Source organism: Erpetoichthys calabaricus, chromosome 1 (genome assembly GCF_900747795.2).
Source record: "Erpetoichthys calabaricus chromosome 1, fErpCal1.3, whole genome shotgun sequence".
Classification (NCBI taxonomy): Eukaryota; Metazoa; Chordata; class Cladistia; order Polypteriformes; family Polypteridae; genus Erpetoichthys; species Erpetoichthys calabaricus.
This window is the reverse complement of record NC_041394.2, coordinates 193,033,420-193,055,302: the sequence shown is the minus strand read 5'-3', so window position 1 is coordinate 193,055,302 and position 21,883 is coordinate 193,033,420. Positions and strand designations below refer to the sequence as shown.

General features: G+C 37.1%; 1 protein-coding gene across 2 annotated transcripts in view; it reads right to left on the bottom strand.

Moving 5' to 3' along the window:
* Nucleotides 1-710: 710 nt before the first annotated feature.
* The window catches only part of LOC114658490 (chemokine-like protein TAFA-2), a 636,259-nt gene continuing 615,086 nt past the window's right edge, over nucleotides 711-21,883 (bottom strand). For both annotated transcript variants that reach the window (XM_028810567.2, XM_051928696.1), the window contains exon 5: nucleotides 711-3,096. In XM_028810567.2, the coding sequence (XP_028666400.1) occupies nucleotides 3,085-3,096 (12 nt within the window). In that variant the 3' untranslated portion in view covers nucleotides 711-3,084. The remainder of the gene's footprint in view (nucleotides 3,097-21,883) is intronic.

Here is a 21,883-nt window from a genome sequence, read left to right as displayed (position 1 = left end):
GTTGGAGAATTAGTGATGAGTCAGTCAGTCAAACAGGTTCCAGTTATGACCATTACGCGTAGAATTTCGAAATAAAACCTGCCTAACTTTTGTAAGTAAGCTGTACGGAATGAGCCTGCCAAATTTCAGACTTCTACCTACACGGGAAGTTGGAGAATTAGTGATGAGTCAGTCAGTCAAACAGTTTCCAGTTATGACCATTACGCGTAGAATTTCAAAATAAAACCTGCCTAACTTTTGTAAGTAAGCTGTAAGGAACGAACCTGCCAAATTTCAGACTTCTACCTACACGGGAAGTTGGAGAATTAGTGATGAGTGAGTCAGTCAAACAGGTTCCAGTTATGACCATTACGCGTAGAATTTCGAATAAAACCTGCCTAACTTTTGTAAGTAAGCTGTAAGGAATGTGCCTGCCAAATTTCAGCCTTCTACCTACACGGTAAGTTGGAGAATTAGTGATGAGTCAGTCAGTCAGTGAGGGCTTTGCCTTTTATTAGTATAGATAAATGTGTGTGTCTGTGTGTATGAAGTAATACTCCTAATACTATCTAGACATTCTTTAAATTTAGTACATCAAGCCAAAATTGGATGGAGACATCAATAACCACTATATTCCTTTGACATTATGATTTAAAATTATTATTACAAATGACAAGATTCTACAAATATTGTTTTTATCTTTTTGTATCACAATTATTCCACCTTTAAGGGACAACATTAACTTACTGTAAATAATACATTTTATAGATGGGACAGCTTTATCATTTAATATATTACATTGCAGTTACATTTTATAAGACAAAAAACTTTAATTGTTTTGTTTCTTAAACTAAAACAAATATTTTCCAATGCAAGTATGAATGATTATGTGCACTTCAAGCTTTAAACCTAACAGCCTACAGTTTTTTCCATTTATATTTACCTACCTTCTGGTTTTAAAAAGACATATGGGTAAAAATTATTTTGAAGCATTTGCTGAGTTCCATGCTCTGTGATAATACATGTAGCAGAACTGCTAGATATGTATTTTACTTTAAGGTAGATGGCCTGCTATTGCACAAATTAATGTTATATTTTCCCCAAGTGCCATTTGAAAATTTTTTTTTAAAAATGCTATTGTTTAAATAGGTTTTCTAAGTAAATGCTTCAACTGAATATTTCAGACAGTAAGATGTGGATGATTCTACATGGTCCAATTCAGTTGATATTAATGTCAACTTCTTTAACTCCTCAGTTCAGAAGTTTTAACAAACTCTTGGAAAATGAACTTTACAAATAATTTATGCTGAAATATAGCCTGTTTATGCATACTTTATATGTATACTATTTATTTAACAATAACCATAGCAAAAAAATCAAGTATTGGGTTACACAATAATTCTGATGACAGTATAAACTGGTCAGATTTTTGTTCTGTTTCTAAATAAAGCCCTACAATATTTCTTATTCTGGATGCTTACAGTATATAGTTATGAAAGTGGTACAACCTTCAGATAACCTTATCAGACATTGATATTTGTGCTCATTCTGTCATCACAACACAGTTTAATAAAGCTTAAAAACCACTAGACCTTGCCTGTGATCACATGATGTGTACAGAGAAACACATAAATCGTCTACCTGAATTTGAAATGTATTATTATATAAGCATGTTTCAATTATTAGTTTATAATTGCCCTCAAAATAAATGTTACTGTATCCAGGAAGGCTTCCCAAAACTAATTAAATGAAGCATTTTATAACTGGTCTATAGTGGTACATCCTCTAGTGATGGTGCTCAAATATATGTAAAGGCCAATGTAAAAATGGAGGAAACATTGCTTTAAAATATGGTTTCACCTTCTTCTGTTTTTAAAAATATAGCTTTCTTAAAAATCATACATGCTTCTGCAAATGGAAACAGCAAGTAATTGATGTTATTAAAAAAAAAGTATTGACAAAGGAATAATACATCTAATATACCCATTTGGTATTTCTTAATAAATCCCTTAATTCATATAATAAGAGGGAAAGTTGGAAAACAAAATCAGACCAGTAGATGAAAATGAAACTTCTCTTTTAGTGAAATGCAAGATGTGTCCCAGAAATGTCAAGTGGTTTCTGTATTTCAGCTGTTGCTTGAAATTAGTTTGATCAAGTTGTACATATTCCATGAAAAAAAAAACATCAGCTTTCTCAAAAAGCCGAGAATATGCCAAAATGCGAATTTTCTGCTGACCTAACTTTAAAGGGCAAGAAGAAAAAAAAAAAAAAAAAAGAGACTTGTTATCAGGAATATAAACGTACTGTAGGCCACCATGCTAAAATACGAATGTAGAAAATACACGACCTTCTTGACAGAAAGGCTGCAGCACCTTTGATGTCAAAAAACATTTCTAAACAGGTTCTTCTGATTTTTAATGCTACAAAATAACGCCTTAGCACCCTGGAGAATTAAAAGGGATAAACCTAAGAATAACCATTGTGTAACTCGAAAAAATACAGTAAGGCTACTCAGCCATCATTGCTTTCTTCATCTTTTTTTTTTTTTATACGTTGGACGTTTTAAGAAAGGCATAAGTTGTTAAATAGTTGTCACCATTAATTGTGTGTGGAGTCTTCATACAACAAAGACAATTCCAAGATATTAGAAATTTTTCTTGTGAAGTTTAAAAATAATCCAGAAAATGTATCTCTCATATTTATGTGCATCAGATTTTCATTTCTCAGCCATCACCTTAAATTCCCAGGAATCTTTTAATGGCTCACATCACATCATCCATGGTTAAATAATACATGCTGTCTTTGGCTGTTTGAAGCACTATAGGATGATCTGTTTGAGAAGAATCCACAGTCGCTAGTCTCAGGTTTTCCCTGTCAGAAAGTTGCAGCGTGCCTTTTCTTTATAAAATAGCAAATGCATTTTCAGGTCATCCTGCCAGTGTTAAATGTTTTCCTCTTCTTTCTTTTCATTAAATAACTACTTTGTTTTAAACTCTAAGGTGAGAAAAATCCTTTATGTACAAAGACCTCTGCTTTCAGGTTACCACTGCATGTCAGAAGCTTGAAAGAAAAGCCAGGCATTGACTTGCTGCAGACCATCAACTATCGAGCTACCTGCAATGAAAAGGAAAAGAAATAAAATAAAATCACCTATTTCTAGAATTGAAATCTGTATAGAATATAATAAAACTTCAATGTAACATTACAAGAAAAAGCATGTGTTCTACTTCAGTGCTTTACAAAGCTCAACACTTTTAACATATTGCTTGAAAAAAGGTTAACGTCAGCTGTGTGAATCAAGCTAGTAGGCTTAATTTGGAATACTGGATGTCAATGAACAATACAAATTCATGGTGTTGCCAAGTACAAATAACTTCGGTCACCCTTGCTGCACAAATCAGATTTGATTTTGTTCAGCTTTTTTCTCCCCTCCTAAATCAATTCTTGATGGCAGAGATTCTGAGAACTCATCTATAATACAGTTTTTTATTCTGTTTCAACTTTGTTTTTATTCAAGTGGAAAATGATTTGTTGAGCCATACCAAACTAAATCAGAAAAGCTTATTATATAAGTACAACACAATGGCACATGCTTTAATGCATATTGGATTCTAAATTTCGCAAGCAAATCTAATTGTATGATTAGCGAGTGATATTGTGAAGTGGATCAGGTGTAAGTAATTCAAATGACTTTTTAAAAATAAGTTGTAAAACCAGTGTTTGAAAGAAAATGTGTACTTCACTCCTTCAATTTGTAAACAGAGCTATTCCTTTTACTTAGTAGCACAGCCACCTTAATAGTCTTTTAAAATAAAATGTAGTACAAGAAACACAGTAGAATAATTCATATGGCATCTGAAATAAATTAAAAAATCTGTCTGCTTAACCATCAGAATTATCTTGCCACTTGTAAGCTTTATAAGCAAATTTATTTTCTGTCAAACATCAACAAGTACCAGAAATAAAACATGCAGAAGACAGTCTGCAAGTAGTGATATTTCCCCTTAAAAGTAACTGCAAAGTTATATGTATTACCTAATTGCCTTATTATTATTACCTTAACAATGGTGAAATCTTTAAAGAAATGCAACTATTATTATGTTATTTGTTTATTTCCATCCATTTTTATTACCTTCAACAGTCACTTCCAAACAATGTACCATATACACAGAAGTTAATAATGTTATCTTTTGATAATTCTGATACAGTCAGAATCAACAGATCTACAGTATGATGTTCTCATATACTCATTAGATTTTATCTTATTATTGAGATGCTTTACATTGTCAATGAATCAATGGGAATAATAACATCCAAAGGCAATTAACAATATATTAAAACGAAGACCAAAACTTACAGTTGAAAATGCATAAAAAGAATTTTAAGTAATAAGAACTACACATAATTTATTTCTTTAATTTCAGAGGAACCAAATCAATCGTCCTCATGGCCCTTGAGTACATTTATTGGGTACATAACTCTGTACTGGTAAGTAAAATAATGGATTTGTACCATCTCAAGTCTAGGATAAGAATTCTGTTGAATGCCACACATGACTGTTTTGAATGCACTAACTGGTCTGTATTTAAAGAATCCTGTACCAACATCGGTGAACTAACAGACATTGTAAGCAGTTCTTTAAAATTCTGTGAGGACACATATTGTCAAATCAGTCAAAATATACCCTAATAACAAGTCATGGATTACTAGAGATATAAAAGAACTGATAACCAAAGAAGAAGGTAAAACATGAAATCAAGCAGGAAAAGATGAATTATGACGAAACAGAAAATGAACTATTGATGGGATCATTGTGGAACTGCATGAAGATAATGGCTGACATTCATAATAAATGCAATAATCAGGTTTGAATTGTCATGAGTTGAAACTGAATGTCAGTTGGCTCAAAAATTCAATTAATTCTATTCAAGGTTTGAGACACAGGCTTTCGCTTTGGAAATTAGTAAATAAAAGAACAGATACAGGACACGAGCCAGGAGTCAGCCCTTCTTTGATCAGAATGATGTCAGAAAAGTCCTTAAACAAACTAAAATCAAAGAAGCTCAGCTCCAGACAGAATTAGGATATGTTTGCTTCACTTCTGTGCAGAGCACTTCTCTCCAATATTTCACTCTATATTTGAGATGTCTTTGGATTTACAGCAAGAGCCCAGCCTGTGGAAACAGGCAAATGTTATTCCAGTAATGAAAACTACACAGACTAAAACATTAAGAGACTGGTGACCTTAATTTATCATATCATGAAATCCTTTAAGGACTTAATTATGAAACAACTATTTAACAAATCCCAGTCCTATCTGAACACTAACCAATTTGCATACAGAGCAAATTTGATACCACAGCAAAACTTCTGAATTTCCTGTATAAGCACTTGGAAGGACCAAAAAACCACATAAGATTGCTGTTTATAGATTTATCGTCAGCTTTTAATACAATCCAGCCTCACATTTTAGTTTATAAACAACTTCATCAATGCTGTTTGGACCCTAACTTGGTGGGGTGGATTCTTGACTTTTTAACTAACAGAACGCAAAAAGTAAGTGTTAATGGCTGTTTTCCTGATAGCCGAAATATATCTGTTGGTACACTGCAGGCCTGCTGCCTATCACCTCTTTAGTTTATCTTCTTTACAAATGACTACAGGAGTTCACACAAGGACAGGCATATGCTGAAATTTGCTGATGACTCTGTCATTGTGATTTTTTTGCTAGATTAGGACAGCCATGGACCTGTTGATGAAGAGCTTGTTCAATGGTGTGATTGTTCCTTTTTAAAGATAAATTATTTCTAAGACCAAGGATATAGTTGTAGATCTCAGGTGTCTCCCTCCTGTTACTATCTCAACTTTAATTAAAGGCAAGACAATTGAGATGATACAGCACTACAAATATCTGGGGACAATAATTGATAATAGGCTAAATTTTGATCTTAACACAGAACAAATTTGTTAGAAGGGGCAAACACGGCTTTTCTTTCTTAGGAAACTCAATAATTTTAAAGTGGACAAAACCATGATGACACTTTTTCATAAGTCCTTTATTGAATCGTTTTTCACTTTTATATAAACCATCTTAACAACATTTTAGAAACCCTCTGTCACTGAACTGTATTATAAACAGGTTAGAAAGAAGGCCGACTCCTTTGGGAGACATCCTTTGTCTCCTAAATTTCAGCTGTTGCCGTCTGACTGCAGATCTAGGATTCTGATGGTAAAGAGCAACAGATTTAAGAACTCTTTTTACTCCCAGATCTATAAGCATTTTGTAGTTCATTATTTGTAGCAGCCTTACCACATGCACTTTAGAACAGGTGATCCACCTGAAGCTAAGCAGTACTTGGATGGGACACCATCTAGGAAAATCTTGGGTTGCTGCTGTCAGAAATGTTGGTGAGATCAGCAGGGGGCATTTACCCTGTGGTCTGAATGTGGATCCCAATGCCCCAGTGCAGTGATGGGGACAACATGCTGTAAAAATGTCACCATCCTTCAGATGAAATGTAAAACTGAGGTCCATATTATTATTAAACTCTGAATTATTACTTTGATGTGTCTACTTAGGATAACACTGGTCATCTGCTGTTGTGTCTTGGCTTTATTTCTTGCATCTGTGTAACAATCTTCTTGTTTAATACGCTACCGTGTCTGTCCGTTTGTCTGTCAAGGATTTTAAATCACCTGTAGCTCGCAAACTGTTTGACCTATTGACCTGAAATTTGGTACACATATACCATGTGATGCCAACTATACGCTTTTGGGGTAATAATTGACCTCCAAAGTTATTCCTCTTTTTATTTTTATTTTATTTTAGAGTCAACTCTCGGCAGCGATGTGCGGCGCATGCGTACGGGTGCCATTCTCATTCCCTACCACCTTCGCTGTCACTTTTCCTGCCTCTTCATATGTTAAGTCATTCTTAAGTCTTCAATCTTCCTCAAGTGCCAGCTTAAGTGAAAAGTTAAGGAAAATGTACTAAGTAATTGCAACACAAACACTGACTTAAATCAGTTTTAACGCGAAAAGATGCAGATGAAAGAAGAGAAGAAGGAGGGATGCTAGGGTGGAGAAAAGAAGAGCTGCTCAGGAAGCAGCAAGCACATCAACCTCTGAGCAAACGAATGCTAAACGTACAGAGAAAGAGTATGAAAACTATGAATGCTCAAGTCAAGTGTATTCACTGCACGCTATCATGCAGTGCGCCATTACTGGTGTTTTATATTTTTGTACTGTCCTACTACAAACAAATTTTCCTATGATATAATATATTCTGCCCCCTACCCACAGTACCTAAGTCTACTGCCAGTAAAACCAAAAATACTCCCGCAAAAGGCTATATTAAGCTCTGACCTTTTTACCGATTCAATGAGAATATCACAGGTTGCAACCACTGAAACACCGAGATACCACACAATGCGAACAAAGCCTCAAAACATCAATGTTCATGGAAAAAACAAACAACTGATTTAGGAAAAAAGATTGTTGAAAACAAATTCTATGTGCTTCAAAAAACAACAATAGGTTAAATACAATCCAGAAAAATGTTAAAATATAATGAAAAAAAAATTTTAAACTAAACCAAATCATTATACTGCCAATGAGCCACTATGTCTGGTTACTATTCAAGGAGTGGATGTAGAGGTGGTCCACTTCTACAAGTACTGGGGGGTGGGGGTCAATATTAATGACAGGTTGGACTTATCTTGGAACACAGAGGAACTATATGAGAAAGGGCAAAGCAGGCTCTTTTTCCTTAGGAAACTGCATTCCTTTAATGTGAAATTTAAACATCCTTCACAACTTCTATAATTCTGTAATGGCCAGTGCGATTTTATATGCTGTGATGTGCTAGGCAGGTATCATCACTTCAAGAGAGGTCCAATGAATCAGCAACCTAAGTAAAAAGGCAAGGCCTGTTATAGGATGTACTCTGGATCCCTTGGAGGTCTTAGCGAAGGAGAGAATTAAAACAAACATCAGTGTCATTATGAATAATGCTGCACATCCTCTCTCTGACACACTAACACTGAGGAGTGAGTCTCAGCCAACAATGTGACAGGAAATGCTACTGGGGCTCCTTTATACCGACAGCAATACACCTGCATAACACCTCACTGTGACTGGGTCAGCTAAATGAGAACTTTCTTTTCTTTTGAATTTTTCTTGTTTTATAGTAATTCCAGTGTGTGTTCAGACCAACGTTTGTGTGTATATTTATTTATTTACTTACTTGTCTACCTGTTTATATATTTATTTATTTAAAGAGGTTCTGTGAAAAGCCACATTTCCCTCTGGGGTTAAGTAAAGTTCTATCTATCTATCTATCTATCTATCTATCTATCTATCTATCTATCTATCTATCTATCTATCTATCTATCTATCTATCTATCTATAAATTTTACATTTAAGTAGAGCATTAAAACAGATAATTGGCATAAAATGGGAGTGGTTTATTTGTATGCAATTTGCAATCTGATATTAATCAGCACATATTATCTGACACACTTAGTTCCACACTATGTTGCATGAGAGTGAATTCAGTTTAATAGTAGCATTTGATATCATTTCATTTTCATTGCAGCAGAAAAAATTTACTTTGTTGTACTTGTTTGTCTAAAGGCTACTCTATATTTACCTCAGAACTGCAGCCTAAATTGTTTTAGTTTTTTGTATGTTAGTTAATTTGTGTAAGCTATGTTTAGAAGTAATCCACTAACTGTAGACCTACTCATAATATTACTAACGCTCAAATATTATATATGTACAACGCATGTTTAACAAGAGTGTTTAAATGCACTTAAATACATTTTCAAACTAAAATAAAGCCTATTAGAATAAACACAAAAATATGACAACATACAATTACTACCGGTACTTTGTTTGGACAGAAATACAGAGGATAAATAGAAATATATACTTGAAGATTTAGGTAACATTATTATTTGGGTGTTATCACAAACTCTCTACTACAGGTTAAAGTTACATTCTACAGATGTGACTATAAAATTCATTTGTGTGCTGAACACCTATCCACTATATACAAAGACAATTGGGAAGCAGTATCTAGCCAAGAGAAGTGAAGGTCCACTGAAATGACCCCTCCTGTATTCCATCCTACAAAGCGTGCACAATACACAACAAAAAGAATTTTTACTTTGCCCAAAGTAACTCATAAAACTCATGAAAGCAGCCAAAGCCACATATAAAAAAAGATTTTCATGATTCTGAAAAAAAAAAACGGATTACTGTAGTAGTCCACATCAAGATGTGTTTTAACTTGTACTGGTGGAAGAAGCTGATAAATAATTTAGTATGATTAAAACATTATGCTTTTCAAAAAGCTCTTGAAATGAATGCAGCAACATCTCAGTGACCCTTTCACATTGGAAATACCATTTTAAAATGCAGTAAAAAATGTAAGCCACATGATGTACGCTGTGCTAATTTCATCACACCAATATGTCATATGATTCCTCAGCTCTATCAACATATCCTTCTCAGCTAGTTTTAATAGTTATTTATGAAAATTTAGTGAAACAACAATACATAGACTGACATCTGGTTGAGAAACTAAGATGTTTATTGCAGGGGAAAGCAGAATTCAAGCTTAGTATTTTGTAAGTCGTCTAAATTTTTCATTGAGTTTTTCACTCATCCGTTTTCCAAGCCTAACTGTCCTAAGACTTCAAAAGGTTCCATTCCAATATAGGATGTATGCATGCTCACCAATGAATAAATTAGTGGGATGAGGAGTAAAATTAATATTAACATAAAAAAGTCTGAGAGCCACCATAAACAAGAATATTTGCATCATATATTTGAAATATTAAAACGTGTGCTTCAATTTAAATGTTTAAAGTCTAAATATTCTTGATTGTAATAGAAATTGTCATTTTTCATCCTCTGATAGAGGTCCATAAAGGGCTAGATCTCTAGTAAACGGAGATCAAAACTCAAAAATAACATTATATTCTTAATCACAGATCTTGAAATAGATTAAAATGATACCCCACATGCTTATGTTCGAAACCCATCATTTTTAATCTTCTGGGGGTGTCTCTTAGAGAGCTAGAACCACTAATAAAGAATAAAATATCAAAAAAATTATCATATTCAATATCAGCAATCTTGAAATAGCATAAAATGAGTCTATATGCCTATATTATTCATCCCCAAGTTTTTTGAAGGTTTGTGAAAAGTAACAATTACTACTCTTTATATGCCATTAAGCAGGTAAATCTCTGGAGTTGACTGATGTGGCATGCACAATTTCAAGTCCTTCTCATCATTTTTGCCGCAGACACCTACTGGTTTACTCTTTATCATTTCCTGCACAAAATATGATCCCAAAATGGCCTAAAATGTAAATTATTTTGGGTCAGTTGGCTAAAAATATAGGGGAACCCCAAAAAGCTGTCTTGTATTACTAGATATCAAGATGAGTCAAACGGTATATTATATATAAAGGTTTTCCAATATCGGTGAATCAGGAGGCACCGAATGAAAAAAACCTGAAGTGATTTCAAAGAATTCATAAGTAATTCTTATGAACACAATAATTGTCAGCTTCACATTTCAATGACAAGTGTTAACCAGTAAAATTCGACAAAGATTTTTTTGTAGTAAATATGCTGTGAAAGCCAGTTAACTTGTTCACTAAATATTTTCCTGGGCCAACTTAGGTGAACATTTTTTACCCAGTGCCCCATGATACTTTGCAAGGCAAGTGTGCCCTGACAGAGTTGTAGAAGCCATGCACAGTACTTTCATGCTGGTCTATTATAAGACTGCTGCCATCGCGACCCACTCAGTACTCCAGATAGATTTCCATCCCGCAAGAGTTAAAAAAAGAGGTGTATTTTTATCTTCGTATTTCTTAATCACTGTAGGTTGTAGGTTGGCATTATGGGTTCATGTGTAGGTAGAGGTGGTTCACCTAAGCGTTTGACAGCTCTACATGATATGTTCCCTGTTTCTAAGTGAACGAGTTTCATGAATGGGGCTCCTCCTCCCACCCTTTCAATTATAGTTGTTTCACCAAGAGGGAATACCAATCTCTGCTACTGCAATCTGCCTTGTATCGCCAAGGAGTTGGTTTGTATCGGCTCCTAGCGTATTGTCAATAAATATAGCCACTTATACATGAGGTGTACCACCATTCATATCTCAAAGTTATTTGTGTATGTTGCAGTAAATCCACAAGTCATTTCAAAGCAACTGTATTTTTACATACACAAATTATAGGTTTCCATGTTGTCTTCTGTTCTTCATTATTAAAATATGCAATTTGTACATGTATACACTGAGGCCGAGTGAATCTTCTTTTATCAAAGATCTCACCTACTTCAAGCCACATACAGTGAAAGGCTTACCATTGGACATCTGATTTTCAACCAATACTAATGATGTATAGTTGTCTGTGATTGGCCATTCATATTACATGTCACAACTGTGCATAAAAGACTAAAAATAAATCGCTCAAAGCTTGAGCCAGATTCTGATCACAGTTTTGACTCTGTTGAGAAAGATGCATTTAATGAAGGACTCTGTGCTACGCTTGGTTTGTAAGTAGTGCTTTTAGTATAACATTGAAGCATCATGACATGCAGTTTTACAGTTCAAGTGTCACAGGTTCAATTATGATACCTGGATGCTGTCTGCTGCACGTTCTCCCTATGTTAGTTCATTGAACATAACTCTTTCAGTTTCAACTTGGAGTTCAGGCAATGTTTCTTCTGAGTACTGTTACACTGTACCTGTGACTCTCAAAATTTCATGTGAGGACCCTCCTTGAGCACATGAGAGAAAATAAAAGGTGTCTGAGCTAGTGGCTTATTCACGATATAATTCACCCCAACATACAAACAAATGTCCTCTCCCCCCACTGAATGGATCAGCTCTGCTGTGCGATTTTTTTTTTTACCCTGGTTTTAATCATGCTCAACTCCAAGACCAAGGCAGAAACGAGCACAATTTCAAATGGGAAATAAAATCAAAGTGCTGCTTTTTTGGGAGTTCAGGTTAGAGAAGCGAGCACTTGGTGAAGAGAGCAGGATTAGAAACTGAACAAAAAAATATTACACAGCTCTATTGAGCCCTTCGATTGTGGTGGGAGTGGGGTGGAGCGGATTATACTGTAAACAAGTCTTATGTGCTTGTGATGTACTGTAAAATCCCTAAAGCACCACAATTTTGTGTTTTATTTAGTTGACATTGATGTAAACAAAGGTTTTTTTTATCATATAAATACTTTCTTTTAAAAATATGAAATTTTTAACTCTCTACTCTTCAGCCATTTGCAGCTCCTTCATTACATAGTGTATGTAGAATAATAGTTGTTTATTTTTGGGTATGTGATTTTGGCACAATAATGGCCAAACTCCTTAAGTACTATGTACAGTAATCCCTCCTCCATCGCGGGGGTTGCGTTCAGAGCCACCCGCGAAATAAGAAAATCGCGAAGTAGAAACCATATGTTTATATGGTTATTTTTATATTGTCATGCTTGGGTCACAGATTTGCGCAGAAACACAGGAGGTTGTAGAGAGACAGGAACGTTATTTCAAACACTGCAAACAAACATTTGTCTCTTTTTCAAAAGTTTAAACTGTGCTCCATGACAAGACAGAGATGACAGTTCTGTCTCACAATTAAAAGAATGCAAACATATCTTCCTCTTCAAAGGAAACAGAGAGTAAAGCAAACAAATCAATAGGGCTGTTTGGCTCTTAAGTATGCGAAGCACCGCGGCATAAAGCTGTTGAAGGCGGCAGCTCACACCCCCTCCGTCAGGAGCAGGGAGAGAGAGAAACAAAGTCAAAAATCAATACGTGCCCTTTGAGCTTTTAAGTATGCGAAGCACCGTGCAGCATACTTAAAAGCTGCACACAGAAGGTAGCAACGTGAAGATAATCTTTCAGCATTTTTAGATGAGCGTCCGTATCGTCTAGGTGTGCGAACAGCCCCCCTGCTCACACCCCCTATGTCAGGATCACAGATAGTCAGCGCAAGAGAGAGAGAAAGAAAAGTAAGTTGGGTAGCTTCTCAGCCATCTGCCAATAGCGTCTCTTGTATGAAATCAACTGGGCAAACCAACTGAGGAAGCATGTACCAGAAATTAAAAGACCAATTGTCCTCAGAAATCCGCGAACCAGCAAAAAATCCGCGATATATATTTAAATATGCTTACATATAAAATCCGCGATAGAGTGAAGCCGCGAAAAGCGAAGCGCGATATAGCGAGGGATCACTGTATTTTATGTACTTATTGCTGGTTAGTGGCCGTTTGTTGTATTATGTTTGTGGTATTCGATCAATCTGTGCCTTTTGTTGTTTGACGGACAGTGTCATATTGGTTAGCACTGCTGCCTTACAGCTCTGATCAAATTTTTGGCCACAATGATTGGTTCAGCATAGTTGACAGACACTTCCTTAGCCCTCAGGGACACTTAAACAGTCACTGTATCATTATAATCCACTCACTTAAAATTAGTTCATTTCCATCTTCTCCACTGACATCATTGCATTTCATGAAGTTCAGTGAAGTTCCAGAACATTTTCATTTTCTGCAGAGTTTGCTCATCACTATTATTGACATAGTCAGTATTTTAGTTGTGCAGAATACAACATGTCTGTTTTGGTGAATGAGAAATTAGAGCAAACATGAAGATTGTCAGTATGTTTACTTCTCCTTCATGACCTCAAGTATCAAGCTTCTAAGAACAAGTTCTCCTGGAAGTACATTTACAACATTATTGCTGTCTGTCTCAATCTCCTCAGTGCCAGGGTATCTCCAATTTTCATCCAACTCAACACATACACAAAACACATAATTACTTCTCTTAGATTCACCTGGGGCCTCATTTATAACAATATTCACAATAAAACATGGCATATGGACAAAAACAGAAATGTGTGTAAACACAAACAAATTCAGATGCATAAAACTGTGTGTAATCAAAGTTCCACCTACTTCCCCTTTATAAAACCCAATCAACGTGAATTTTAACGCACATGCATGCACCTACAGTCCCGCTCCGACTCCTTCCAGAATTTTGCACATTTGAATATCAGAAGAATACCCAAAGACCCAGTAAATGCCACTGGACAAATGAAGCATGATACTGTCATCACCAAACCTTATTGGTTGTATAATGTTTCTATTTCGTTTGCAATTATAAGTCTGAGCCACAGATAGCCTTGATTTTTTTCCAGGAAGCTCACATTTGATCTAATTTGACCATTTAACATTTTGTCAAAACTTACTTAGTTCCTTACTGTGTGCTACTTCATTTCTTTACTTTACATATTCATGTCTTTCCTTCAGATTCACTGTTTAAAGAATGAATTATCAAGAGTTTTATCCAGAAAGTTGGTGACAGTGGTACACAGTCATGAGTTAGAGGTAAGGCAATTATATTGCTGTTAAGTAAATTGAAGGTTATCAATTATACCAGAAGTGAGTAAATATTTAGACAAAAAAACAAACAGCTATAAATTCAAGAAAACATCATAACATAGGAAAAATATTATTAATTATATTTTCAAGTGATGAATTATGTCATTAACTCCACAAAACTAGCACTATCATAATATTTCAAGACAAAAGATAAATATGTCCTGATTATGTTTAGCACTAAGGCCATAAGCCTGACCATACAGAACACCAGGACTGCAGCGGTAGCAGGACAAAGATCAGCCACTTTACAAACAATATTATTTTGGTGTGGTGATGTGATACTTGGCTTAATTTTTTTTTTCAATTATAGATTTTCTGTATTTTTTTACACAACAAACATTTAAGGTTATTTTATACATAACTTTTTTCTAGCTTTACAGGCATAGTAGAGCTCCATTGTTCATATAAATTTACACAAGAAGAATGGACAGGTTAAGTGACTCATTCTGGGTCACACAGTCAGTCAATGGCAGGGACTGAACCTGTGACCTTGTGGTCTAGTCTAGCTCCTAAAATAACCACTTTAATCACCAGGGGTCACCTGGTAGCTCAGACAAGAATGATTGTGTATAAAGTCCTGACACGCAGGGCTATGCAATCAAAGATCTGTCGACTTACTTACTCTGTGTCTATTAGAACATAAATGTATTTTTAAGTCACACTAGGTTTGGTATAAAGTAAGTGCATGCTGAGCATGACAATATATTTGAAACTCTGCATTCTACTAGGAAGTGGGAGTGTTTTAACTCTTGGGTTTTTGCACATTTGCAGAAAAAAAAATAGCCATGGGTACTTCGGGGGACTTCTGTCAGCTTATAAACAAAGTTTAGTTTCCTTCAAGACATTTCGTCATCATAAGCCTTTACTTTCCTCACTTATCTATTGTGGTAAATGGTAAAGGCCATACTAGACTTAAGAATTATTCTTACCTTTAGTACATAAAGTTATAGTTGCTCCTTGAATAGTTTTCCTGGATTTTTACTGGGACTCTGATTTAATCCCATGGATTCAGGTTGGCTGTGGCACAGTCACTTTAGTACAGTAAGGTGGGAAGATGGTGAATTATGAGCTGCAGCATGTTATTAATGAATTCAGAACTTTAGAGAGACAGACTCGGGAGCTCCTAGCAAGACAGTGTTATCTCTGTGAAGTTATGGTCACTTATTAGATAGAAAAGAAGCTTCTTCTGTAGTTGGAATACGCTCTGCAATATCAACTGCACACCATGCTTCTTGGATCCTGGGCCAAGTCAACTATACCCCTATCTTGTTCATGATAACTGTTCTGATCTCACTATTACGTGGTAATAGATATTCAGGCAGCTAAACTCCTCCCTTGATCAATATGATGACCCGGAGACTGACTTGACACAAGGTGTACAAATCTCCAGTTTATTAATAAAGAGCAGGTGTGAAACTACAAGTAAAGAAATATAATATTTAGCAAACAAATAACAAACAGTTTGATAACAGATTTAAACTATAAGTAGCAGTACAGACATTTTACAAATATAAACTTACCGGCTATGCTACCATAGGATTAAGCAGGCAGGATGGACTTCGCTGTATGTGTTTGTGGCAGATACATTACCTACATTGGGAACGCCCCTCTCTAAGGCGGTTCAGGATGGACAAACATTACAAAGCATGCATATCTGAACACAACAACAGCCCTCAAATGGAAATGGTCAATAATTAAACATTTCACCCATCCCAACAAACATGACACTCCCCGCCTGATATCGAAGATATCATCTTTAACAACTATGATGAAATAAGAAGAGCAAGTTCAGATATAGGTCTATTGTAAAATTTGGTCTCATTATCTCTACAAACTTTAACCACTACTTTACGAACTCTACCATCCTCACTAGGAACACTTTAGTCACCAGTCCAAGAGGCCAATCATTCCTTTTAGATTGACAATTCAGCACTAGAACCACATCTCCAGATTTTAGGTTTGGCCTTCCAGATTGCCATTTACCTGAGCGGCTGCAGAGTGAGAGGTACTGTTTCCTCAATTTGTCCCAAAAAGACATTGGCGAAAACACTGCACTTGTCTCCAATGGCACTTGTATAAGTCTTTTTGTGTTAAAGTCACCAGTAGGAGCCTCAATCAGGCCAATCTTTTGGGTGAGCAGTGTGGAAGGAGTTAGAGGCTGTGGATCCTCCGGGTCATCAGACATTAATGTCAAGGGTCTGGCATTCATAATAGCCATTACTTCAGCCATGAAAGTCACAATGAGAATCATAAGTGAGTCTTTTAACTGGGCCCCTAACAGATATGAACCGCTGGAAAGCATTGATGAAGCTTGAGGTGTCCATGGATTCAACCACCTCTATGTGGACAGCCCTGATACAACACACAAGTAAATATGACTGCCCAGCATTTATTGTTCACTGGACCTCCTCTAGTATGATGTGAGGCAACAGTCCAAGGACCAAACACATCGAGCCCTACATTAGAAAAGGGAGGTTCCATACTAAGCTGGTCAGAAGGTAAGTCAGCTATCTTCTGAGTCTGGAAAACTCCACAAAGTATTTTGTAGATGACACATTTAAATGTGATGCCACTTATAACTCTTTTTGCACCTATGATCCATATACCAGCAACACGTAGAGCTCCTTCTGTAAACAGTCGCCCTTGATGTTTAGTCTGCTCATGGTAATGGTACACTAACAAAGGAGCAATGTGATGACTTCCAGGGATTAAAAGAGGGTTTTTGCTTCAAGAGTAAACTAGGCTTCCTTAATACGCCCTCCAAATTTCAGCACTTCTTTCTCATCTATGAAAGGATCGAGTTTTCTTAGAGCACTGAATTTGGGAATGGCTTCTCTGTTTCTGAGACACTGCAACTCTTTAGCATACATCTCTTGCTGCACAGTGCGGATGATAATATCCCTTGACTGTTTAAGTTCTTGTACTTGTGTGGCTCTCTTACAGTAATGCCATCCCTTACAGCTGCTCTTACCTGCAACAGAAGCTTTGAAGAGCTGAACTATATGAAGAAGGCTGGCAAACAGCATGGACCAAGGATTTCCAAGTTGAGAATTTTTCAAAACGATGTGACCCGAGAGTCTGGGTTGAGGTGGTGGTATTGAATACTGATACCTCGGGGGCGGATTTCTATATCACAGCCCGGGTCGACTACCTCAAATGTTTCACACGTTGCAAGTGTACTGCTCCACCTTTGCCAATGAAGAATGTCCAGTAAGCCAAGTGGTATCTTTCAACCAACTAGCGGAGACTGTTCTTGTGGCATGGTCAGCTGGGTTTAAGTCAGTAGGTACATAATGCCACTGCTTTGGGTGTGTGGACTTCCAAATCCGTAAAACCCTATTATAACATAAACATAGAATCTCCTTGTCTCATTGTGAATGTAACCTAACACTACCTTGCTGTCTGTGTAAAATTCAGTCTCTTCAAGTTCAACATCTATTTCTGATGAAATGAGCTCTGCCATTTCTACTGCTAACACTGCAGCACAGAGCTCTAGTCTTGGTACAGTGATTTCAGGACATGGAGCTAACTTTGCTTTTCCCATAACAAACCCAATGTTACATTGTCCTTTAAGGTTTACGGTTTTAATGTAGGCTACAGCAGCTATTGAATTAATGGAAGTATCAGAGAAGACACAGAGCTTCCTAGTTTGTATTTCCTCTTGGGGAATAAAGGAATATGAACGTGGGACTTGGAGGTCTAACAGAGCTTTCAGAGAGTTTCTCCACCCCTGCCTCAAGCTTTCTTTGTCTGGAGAAAGTGGACAATCCCAATCACTTGCCTCTGTAGTGAGTTCCCGGAGTATTGCTTTGCCCCAAATAGTGACTGGAGCAGCAAAACCTAAGGGGTCGTATAAACTATTGATGGTAGACAAAACACCTTGGCGAGTAAAGGGTTTCTCCTCATTATTGACTTTAAATTCAAAGGTGTCAGTTTTTAAATTCCAGATCAGACCAAGACTGTGCTGTATTGGCAATGTGTCTGCTCCTAGGTCTAAATCCTTCAGGTTGCTTTCATAGTCTCTGGATGGAAAGGCCTTAATAACCTCCAAACTGTTAGAAGCAATCTTGTGCAACCTAAGGTTTGAACAAGCAAGCATGTCTTGTGTTCTTTTCAGCAAGCTGACAGTAGCTTCAACAGATGGCAAGGACTTTAGTCCATCGTCCATATAAAAATCTCTCTCTACAAATTGCTTAACGTCCTTTCCATATTGTGCTTCACCTTCCTGTGCACACCGATTGAGGCCATAAATTGCAATTGCAGGTGAAGGACTGTTTCCAAATACATGTACCACCATTCGATATTCGATTATGCCTTTGGAGGGATCATTATCCTTGAACCAGAAGAACCTTAAGAAGTTCCTGTCTTCTTCTCTGACAAGGAAACAATGGAACATTTGAATATCGGCTATAAAGGTGATAGAATCTTTGCAAAATCGGATAAGCACCCCGAGAAGTTTATTGTTCAAGTCTGGACCAGTAAGGAGGACATCATTTAAAGAAACCCCTCTGTATTTAGAGCTGGAGTCAAACACTACTCTAATCTTCCCTGGCTTCTTTGGGTGATATACCACAAATATTGGAAGGTACCAACACTCTTCCTTTTCTTTAAGACTAGGTGCAATCTCTGCATGCTTATTTTCAAATATTTTCTCCATAAAGGAAAAGAAGTGCTCTTTCATCTCTGGTTTCTTTTGGAACGCACGTCTGAGTGAACAGAAACGATTTAAGGCTTCCTCCGTGTTGTTAGGGAGACACTGTCTCTGAGATTTAAAAGGGAGTGGAGCCACCCAGCTGCTTGAGGCATCCTTAAACAGTCCTGCCTTCATGATTTTTTAGGAAGGCTTTATCTTCAATAGAAAGGGCAATTTTGTTGTCCTCTTTTGTCCTCAGGAAAACTGTGCACCCTAAATGATTCTCATCCCCGTCACAGAGTGAGTAAACATTGTAAGGGCTCTGGAGCTGACTGGGTTGCTTGGTAGAGTTGTAAGTTTCTTTCACAGAGAGACGATTAGGGCATGGCTGAAAAAGGGATGGACGACTATTTCCCAACGTATTTGTAAACAGAGTACTAACACTTGAAGGCTTGTACACATCTCCCAAGCAAACATCACCTACTATGGCCCATCCTAGGTTCAATTACTGGGCATAAGGAGAATTGTGTAAGCCATTTACTTGTTTTCTAACTTTATGAACCCTTATAATGTCTCTCCCAAGGAGCAATAGTATCTGAGCCTGTGGATCAAATTCAGGGATCTGGGAAGCTAGATGTTTTAAATGTGCATGATCAAGGGCTACCTCTGGTGTGGGAATTTCTGATCTGTTATCAGGAATTTGATTGCATTCAATCAACATTGGTAGGGGCATGCACAGCTGTCCATCAAGTGGCTCAATCTGATAATCAGATGCTCTCCTTCCAGCTGTCTCCACTACTCCTGCACATGTTTTAAGAGTGTAAGGAGGACAGGGGCCTTTTATTTTAAAAAGGCTGAAAAATGTTGGACTTGCTAGGGACTTATTACTTTGTTCATCGAGGATAGCATAAAGTCTTATCGTTTCACTTGGATGGCCTGCAGGGGATACTTTCACAAGGCATATCTTAGAACAAGATCTGCCTTTAGTACCCTCTCTACAAACGCCAGTACAGTGAGTATTTACCTCTGGTTGGGGTGCAGCATTTTGGTACTCCCCGCCATGTTCTCTGACCTGGTTTCTATCTTGTGCAGTCCACGGTGCTGTGCCAGGGTGCAAAGCTGTATTATGACTGTCACTGTCGCACTGAGCATTTCACACTGGCCTTACAGTTCTTTGCAAGATGGGATGTTGAAGAGCAACACTTAAAGCATATGTTGTTGATCTTGAGAAAAGTCTCCCGGTCTTCCAATGACTTTTCCCTAAAGGCATAACATTTCTGGAGTGGATGAGGTTTCCTGTGTATAGGGCATTGTCTACTTGGGTCCTTTACTTTGGACCTTTCATCTTCATCTGCAGAACTAGACATAGAGACTTTGCAGAGTGACTCCGAGGAGGCTATACTTGTTTTGTGGGCTGCTACAGCCATGCTCTGGCAGGTGTGTGAGGTAGAAGACTTCTCAGATTTGGGGCAAGAAATATTAGATAACCCTAAAACAAAGCTAGGGTCGTTCTTAGCCTTTGCTTACTCACAAATAAAGTCTACAAAAAAGGAAAATGAGGGGAAGGAGACTCTGTATTGCTGTTTATACTTGAATCCTCTTGCTGCCCACTTCTCTTGTAGGTTGTATGGCAGTTTTTGCGCAATTGAGTTGATGCCATATTCAGTGTCTAAAAATGTGAGACCCTGCAAATCCCCTTCACCCTTGGCACCCTGGAGTTCCATCAACATATCACCTAACTCTCTAAGTTTCTGGTAATTTTTGCTGGGTATTTTTGGAAAGTCATGGATTTGTTGGAAGAGTGCGTTTTCGATCATCTCTGGTGAGCAGTAACATTCCTCCAGCCTTGCCTAGACCATTCTCAGTCCCCTGTCTGGGTAGTTTATGTTTATCATTCTGATGCGTTTTGCATGCTCAGCTGATTCACTTCTAAGCCACTTAACTAAAAGGTCAATCTCCTCATTGGCTGACAGGTCTAAGTCTCTGGCTGCACTCCAGAACGACGATCGCCAGGCTCGATAACTTTCAGGATGGTCATCAAATTTTGTGAGACCCTTACTGACAAGTTCACGCCGAGCAAAGAATTTAGCAAAGTCTGAAGGAGTCTGATTAACATTTAAACAAGTGTCAGGAGTGCTATTGTACCCTGAAGCATAGTTATATCTGTTGGTTGTCCCTTCCAAAGCACCACCTCCATCATACTTTTTACTTGTGAATGGAGTTTCTTCCATATTGTAGGAAGGTCTTCGCATTTGCTGTATGAAGGCGTTGCTGTGGGCAATTCTGCCTTGAGAAGCATCTTCTTCTTTAAGGTGTAAGACTAGGTCACCACCTTGAGGCTGTAGCTGGTTGTGTGTACAGATCGATCCAGTGGTTGGAATACAGTTAGGTCCATTAATATTTGGACAGAGACAACTTTTTTCTAATTTTGGTTCTGTGCATTACCACAATGAATTTTAAATGAAACAACTCAGATGCAGTTGAAGTGCAGACTTTCAGCTTTAATTCAGTGGGGTGAACAAAACGATTGCATAAAAATATGAGGCAACTAAAACATTTTTTTAACACAATCCCTTCATTTCAGGGGCTCAAAAGTAATTAGACAATTGACTCAAAGGCTATTTCATGGGCAGGTGTGGGCAAGTCTGTTGTTATGTCATTATCAATTAAGCAGATAAAAGGCCTGGAGTTGATTTGAGGTGTGGTGCTTACATGTGGAAGATTTTGCTGTGAACAGACAACATGCAGTCAAAGGAGCTCTCCATGCAGGTGAAAGAAGCCATCCTTAAGCTGCG